General features: G+C 48.1%; 1 protein-coding gene across 1 annotated transcript in view; it reads right to left on the minus strand.

Annotated features, from left to right (window-relative positions):
- Positions 1 to 230: 230 nt before the first annotated feature.
- Positions 231 to 7172, minus strand: part of NACC2 (NACC family member 2, BEN and BTB (POZ) domain containing) — a gene marked incomplete at its 5' end in the record, with an annotated part of 15971 nt that continues 9029 nt past the window's right edge. Inside the window, 4 exons of the mRNA XM_008936912.1 lie at positions 231 to 955; positions 3362 to 3459; positions 3732 to 3837; positions 6548 to 6715. Of these exons, the coding sequence (XP_008935160.1) occupies positions 456 to 955; positions 3362 to 3459; positions 3732 to 3837; positions 6548 to 6715 (872 nt within the window). The remainder of the gene's footprint in view (positions 956 to 3361; positions 3460 to 3731; positions 3838 to 6547; positions 6716 to 7172) is intronic.

Genomic DNA, 7172 nt, shown 5'->3' on the forward strand with positions numbered 1-7172 from the left:
TAGAGGACAAGGTTAACGATGGCTTTACTTCTGAGCTGAGAAATGGATGGGGTGGAGATGACGGGGGTGAGGGTGCTTGGGTTGGGGGGGGTGGTGGCTAGCTTTTCTCCTCCCCTTCTTAAAATTTAAAAAAGGAAAAAAAAAAAAAAAAGGGGAAAAAAAAAAAAAGAAAAAGCTACAATCTTATCGACTAACCTCAGGAATATCAAAAAAGGAGCCCAATATTTTTGTTTTAAGTAGGTCGCCACAGACCTAGTCGTTTACAGTATAACGAATGCGATTATTTCCTTCATAAATTTTAAATACAAGCAGAATAAAAATCACATTTTTTTCAGGCAACAGTAGCAGTTCAGTAGGTAAGTGGCTTGATCACATTTTTTTGTTTTGTATTAGTAACGCATGCAAGCAGCTTTAGTATTACAGATCCCTTATAGGTCAGGAGACGTTTGCTCTCTTTATAAAGTCCCTCCGTAAGTACCATCTTGTCTTCTCACGGGAGTTTCGGGCCGGCTGGAGGAGCCCGAACCTTGTTCGAAAGGTTGAGGAGTGCTTTGGGTATCCGATGCCACAGGCTCTGTGGCAGCTGCCTCCTGTATCACAGAGCCAGCCCCTTCAGCCTCCTCGCTCTGTTCGAAGGACTGGTTGGATCCATTGCTTAGCTCTACGTTCACCGTGTTAGTTCTCAAGGCTACTATAGTTCCTGCATCGCTCCTCCTTTCTGCATAGATGCGCTGCTCAAAGACCTGAGCAGTGTTGGGCTGGAATTCAGGATCCAGGGGGACACTGTTTGTGGTGGAGCCCATGACCGTGCGGTACATCTCCATCCCTTCTGGCAGCATGGATTTAATCTTCGGCAGCCAGCGCTTGCGGACGCGGCGGGCGTTGGTGCACATATCAGCTGCTATAACATTCATCTCGCTTTCCTTAAAGCTCGGGGCAAAATTCTGACAATACACTGCAAAGACAGGGATACACAGAGCTGAGGATTCAGAGAAAGCAATACAAAGGCAGCTGCACGGTCGCAGCCTCTGCCCTGTCCTAGAGACCCGCCGCGCGGGCAGATGCCATGGGGTGGGGTTTCACCTCTGGGCCAGAGCTCTCACAAGGAGAGACTTACAGGCAAGGGCTCCTCAGCTCGAGATAGAGGCAATTGAGAAGGGACAAAGCCAGAAGGCATGGGGAAGGGAGCTGGAGAAGGAGCACTCCTTCCCTCCCTCAGAATCCAGGTCCTGCCTGCAGGACCCAGCCTCCAGCTGAAATGTTTTTAGCACGCTAGGATGGCCAAAACCAGAGATGGGCACAGAAAAGGGCAACTCCCCAACACAAAGCTCCTCAACAGTAGATCCATGAATGGCTCTTAAAGCCACAGGGGTGCAGGCACAGTTGTGGGGCTGGAAAATGTCTGAGCTGCTCTTGACCAAGCACAGACCACCCAAAGGACTATCCTGTGCCTGTCCCGCAGCTCATGCTGGGCACTGCAGGGCCAGCCAGCACTGCAGGGACTTCCAGCCTGACCAGGGTCCCACCACCAGCACAGCAGCTGGCACGTACCCTGCAGAAGCCCAGCACTACCTCATCTGCAGCAGAGCTCCTCCACAGGGGCCAAACACCTGAAGTTAAGGAACTGCCATGGTGAGGAATTACCCATGAAAGCTTCTGTGTGGGGTACAACTCGGGCTGTAAGAACTCATCTTATGCCCTGACAGATGACAGCATGTCATGGGCACTGTCACTGGACAGCGATGCCCTTCCAATCTCTGAAACTATTTGCAAGTACCAGGGCTGGAAGGTGCAGACTTGGGGCTCTCCAGGGTGAAGCTGCTAACAGGGAGGTTGTCTCAGGAGAGCACCACACACAAGCTACAGGCAAGCACCACCAGCACAGTCTAGTGATTTCATCTTTATGTATCACACATGTGCCATCTTATCCTTTCTCTCCACGTGCTACAGATCTCAGAGGGTGGCTGGAAGGCCCCTGGAGTTCAGCAGCACAGCAACGATTAGGGAGAGGAAAGATTTATCTTCCAAATCTTAAAAACAAAAAATACGTTTTAAAAAAAAAAATGCTTAGAGTTTCATTTTCCAGCATAATAATATTTACATACAGATTTACTACCCAGAATCCAGGGAGGGTGAGAGCACACGTTGCTTTCCACTGCATTTCAAACCCAGGCTAAACAGGCTTGGCTGCACTAACCCATCAGGGTGTCCTACACCACCAAGGCCCTCACACAGCAGCACGCTCCTTGTATCCAAGGGTGGCTGCAAGAGCTGAATATTTAACTGGTTTGTTTCTAGTGCCTGCCCTAAAGAATTAAACTCCCTGGCTGGAAGGAGCAAAACTCCTTTTGTTGTGTAAACGTTTGCCAGGCGCTGGGCACAGATGAGCCCACTGGAGCAGGTATAACCCTGCACACCCCAGCCCTGGCTACGGTCAGGGTGCTGTGTAGTCACCTGAGCAGAGGGGATCTCGCCCAGAGGAGAGCAGTGGGGGTGTCAGAACCTTTTGTACCCCTGGCTCTGAGAGCTCAGCAGCTCCACAGACAGACTGACCGAGCAGTCGAGCTGCGTCGGCACGGTGCAGAACTCTGTCTGCAGTTCAAACGGTCAAAACAAAAGCTCCTGTTGCCTTATGCAATCTTTTAAAAAGGCAATTATTTGCAGCAGGGCTCCCATCTTACCTATTTCATAAAAAAAAAAATAAGCTACAACATATATTCCAGGAAATAGCCTGCCAAAGTAAAAGCAAATCTGCCGGCGAGATGGGAGAGCAGATCCTCCCACACTGCCAGGGAGTACTGCGGTACTACACTGCAGCAGCCAGTGCATTCCCTGACTTCTGGGGGCCATTTACTGCCTAGGACAAGCAGCCCCAAAAGCCCAGAAGGGCACCACGGCCCAGGCAGAGCAGGGCAGCACCTCTGGGAGCTGCTGGGAGGTGGACGGGAGCCACACACTCTGCTCCTGCAAACCAGGGGACTTGGCAGAGCCCCACGCTCCGACCGACCCAAATGCCAGCCAGAGCCTGGGGGCATCAAACAGAGACGGCCTCTTTCAGTGGCACCAAGCTCTGAATGTTGCCAAAACCATATTTCAATTTCCTTCTTAGAGCATCTACGAGTAGAATAATGAACTGCAAAATTAGTGCTTTAAAACACAGCAGAACGGTCAAGAAGCAATAATGCTTTATATTAACACACTGCCAAAACCCAGCCAAAGTTAAGTTCAGCCCCACAAAATAAAAAAGAAATCATTTTCCCTATAAACTCATTTCATCCCACTTAGTTCCCATCATTACACGACAGACACGACCTTCCCCTGCTCAGGGTTGCCAGAGCAGCAGCAAACCCCTTCTCCTTACATTTGACTGCATTGAGGACCCTGCTGTCCAGGGGCTTCCTGCTGGGATCGCTGGTCGAGGACCTGATTCCAGTTCCACAGCTGTTGGCAAGTGTGTTCCTGCAGGAAAGGCAAAGGGAGATCCTTACAGGGGGGCAGCAGGGGACAGCCACTGCCCTCTCCTCGTCCCTTTACGTCCTTACGGAGGGGTCGCCACGTTACACGGTTTTAAGGAAAGGAATTGGAAAACCTTGTGCTCAGGTTCAAGAAAAAGCAGAGAAATCAGTGCAGCACGTACAGAGGATGAAGCACGGTTGACACAACATCTATTCATGCGGATAAAGTACCAGGAAATCAACCCAGTCCCTTGGGAGAGCACGAAGAGCACGCACCGATCAAAGAAGGTGGCCAGAAGACGTCTCAGAAGGACCTTGTGTTTGACACCAGCACATAGGTGGCAATTCATCAGCTGTCCCCGGGTGATGTAAACGCCTGAGCCTGGAAGGGTTGGAGAGGGAGAACCCAAAATTAACCCCTTGCCTCGTGACAGCACCACCCACGAGCCACGGACACAAAAAACGCGCACACGCACAACCTCCCACCCTGTCGGTCCCGACGCTGGGGGACAGGGAGAGGGGACAGGGGAGGGGAGACAGGGGAGGGGGGACAGGGAAGGGGAGACAGGAGAGGGGGGACAGGGGAGGCAGCATGCTCTTCATGTGCTGCTAAGGAAGCCCAACGAGGGCAGCAGGGTTTTGGGAGAAATTTTCCTGCAGTCCCTCCAGACCTTGGCAAATCCCAGGTAATAATTCCTAATTCCATCTGCACAGAAAGGAAGCCTATGGAAATGAAATTACTCTTTTTTCCTCTTTGTTTTTTTTTTTTAAATACACACAAGGCAAGGCCTTACTCTTGATATCATATGTACAGATCAGGTTATTTATTCCTTCTGAAGGAAGAAAACCCCAATCCAATTGGCCTTTTTGTTTCTCCAGTGAAAGATTGTATAACATATAACTAGAAAGAAAAGAAAAAAACCCGTCTAGCACAGGAAAGGACCCAGTTACACTACAGATCTAAGTGCTTCCAAAAACCCCAGCCCATCACCTCTTGTACTTCTGGTGAGCAGAGAATTTTCCTTCTAATGCACAGGAACTGCTGACTTTGAAAAACCCTGCCTTAAGGATGCTCTCCAGAAGAAAAAGGAGCCCCTGCCAAAGCAGCTTTACATGTCCAGGGGTTTGGCAGCACTTTACAGCAGGTTTCTTATCACCTCCTTTTCTTCTGCACACAGCTCACCTCGACCCAGCTGCTCCTGCCTCAGCATCAGCTTGCAGGGGACGTTAGCCTGGTTTCCAAGTGTACTGTTACATCAGAGGGTTTTGGTATTTGTTTTTAATTAAGATTAAATAATGGGTCGTACCTGGATCCAGAGCACACACTGCTCTCAAAATACAAAAACATCTACTGGAGAAATCAAATGACCTCCTGGATTTCTAGGAAAGCCTACAGATGATTGTCCCTGATCTTCTGGATGAAGACAGAGCTGCAGAGCAGCCCAGGCCAAGTGGGCTGAGCCAGGGCAGGTTCCCAGCACCATCCCAAGCCTGACCCTCTGCCCAGGGCCAGCAGCTGCCTGCACCTCCCTGCCACCACGGGCAGCCCAGACCACTGGTCCTGGCCCAGAAAACCACAAGGAGTGCTCTAGACCTCTGATCCACCCTGCTTCTCGCCAGGTATCTGTCCATCAGATGTACCAGGATGACTGCAAGGCTTGTTGAAGACCCTCTTGGAGAGAGCTGCTAAGTTTCCAGAATCAATCACAGCATGGAAAAAATCAGAGAGAAGAAGAAAATACTCCAAATGGAGAATTAAGGAGAAGTTGGGCTGCAGGATTCTCCTTCATGCTCTGGGGTCATGCCTCTCCTCAGGTCTCCCCAGGTTTGAGACAGGAATTACTTTCTTCAGCAGTGGTATTTTAAGAGATAAGCCATCAGAGGGAATGCCAGACACCACCCAGGGTAACTCCACTTCAATAAATCAAAAATAACCCAGGCAGCCACTATCAGTTAGTGATATTAATCTACTTTTTTTCCAGATTGAAAAATGTAAATCAAGCAGAGCTGCCTCAAGCCAATTTGCTGCTCTCACTGTGAAAATAACCTGCACCACTTGATGGTTTTAAGAAGTCTCACAGAAAATGTAAATGGGTACAAAATGAATATTCCAGATACAAAATAAATACTTGTGGTTGTACGCCGGGCTGTGGTGTGTGTGTGTTTTACTTCTGCCTTCCATCAAAGCCCCATCCTCCATCAGATGGAAACCTGCCTGGGCATCCCTTGAAATTCAGATTATATCCAAGAGAAAAAACTTCCCAGCAGCACGAGCTATAAGCAGAGAGGACCACGGCAGCTAAGTGAAGCTGGGGAAACTTATGAAAGCAGAATGTAATTATTTAAACTGGGATTGGACCTGGACAGCCCAGTCAAATATCCAGCTCCTGATAGATCTCCAATATCATCTCAGGGTACCCGGGCTGCAGGCTGGCACAGCCACCTGATTTCACTCTTTATCCAGCAATACAACACCAGGACCATTGAGAGCTAATAGCACCATCTTCCACCTCAAGCTGGCCATAAATCCTTTATAGAGAAGCAGCAAATTCTCCCAATGTTGTAAATTCCTCCCAAAATGAAAATAAAGCTAGAAAAAAAGAGGACCAAACCCAATTCCCCCTCTTCCTTTCTACTGCAGCGTTTGGGCATTTAGTAACACCCCCAATTTTTAAAAACCTTTTACAAGGTTTTCAGAGCTTGTTTGCTGACATAAATTTTATTTCCATTGCTTTGTAAATCTTATAATCCAATAGGTTTTGTTGGTTTTTTTTTTGATTTCCAGATCTGTGCATCTAAATCAAAACACGACTGAGATGTAACCCACACCAGTCAGGAAGAATACAAGCTGCAGAATTCAATCAAAATGCTAAATTAATTCAATTGAATAAATCCTGTTAATGACACATTTTTCTATCAGCAAATTAACTCAGAACTTTTAAAAAGTTGATTGGTGATGAATAATCCAGAAAGACACAGCAAGGGCACACAAGACTTCAGTAGCAGTGGAACACGAAGAACACGTTTCAAGAAGGAAAGCACCATCGATCCCAGGGAAACTCAAGCAAAGAAAGGTTTCCCTCCTTCATTACCTGCAACGAGCTCGAGTTTTTCTCCAGGATCTCCCTCTGAGTAGAGTTTTGGGTGGCAACGGTATCCAATTTGACTGATAAGACTGGCTGGGAGAGCAACTAGATCCCGTCGTATGAGGACGCAGGAGCGGTTCTCCAGTGGGATCTGCTCTGGCTTCTCTTGAGCAACTTAAAAATTAAAAGGAAAACCATTAAACCAGTTTATTAGGCAGGCACATCATTAACAGAAGGTCAGATTTTGACTTTTTCATAGAGCTGTTGGAAATATTCCTCCCTCCAGAAGCACAACCATTTGCCAGGGCTATCAGCCACCGTGCAGATGTCACCTGAAGGTGTGGAAAGATCCCTTGGTCTCCCCATCTTCTACCACAGCAGCCTCAGATGCGTGTTCAGGTTCTGAGGAACTAATTATGCTTTAACTTTTCCTAAGTTAATCATTTATGAAAATGGGCAACTCTGCACAGCTGGCATCATTCTGCAAGCACAGCATACGGAGCTGGCTTCCCCAAACGATCCCAGAAGAACGGCACGTTACTTCACCAGGGCTCTCTAAAACAGGCAAGAAATTGCCCAAGTTTGATAAACACCTGCATTGATATCATAACTACTTGATGTTTTTTTTCCT

This window comes from Merops nubicus, unplaced genomic scaffold (assembly GCF_000691845.1).
Source record: "Merops nubicus isolate BGI_N331 unplaced genomic scaffold, ASM69184v1 scaffold4543, whole genome shotgun sequence".
NCBI classification, from domain to species: Eukaryota; Metazoa; Chordata; class Aves; order Coraciiformes; family Meropidae; genus Merops; species Merops nubicus.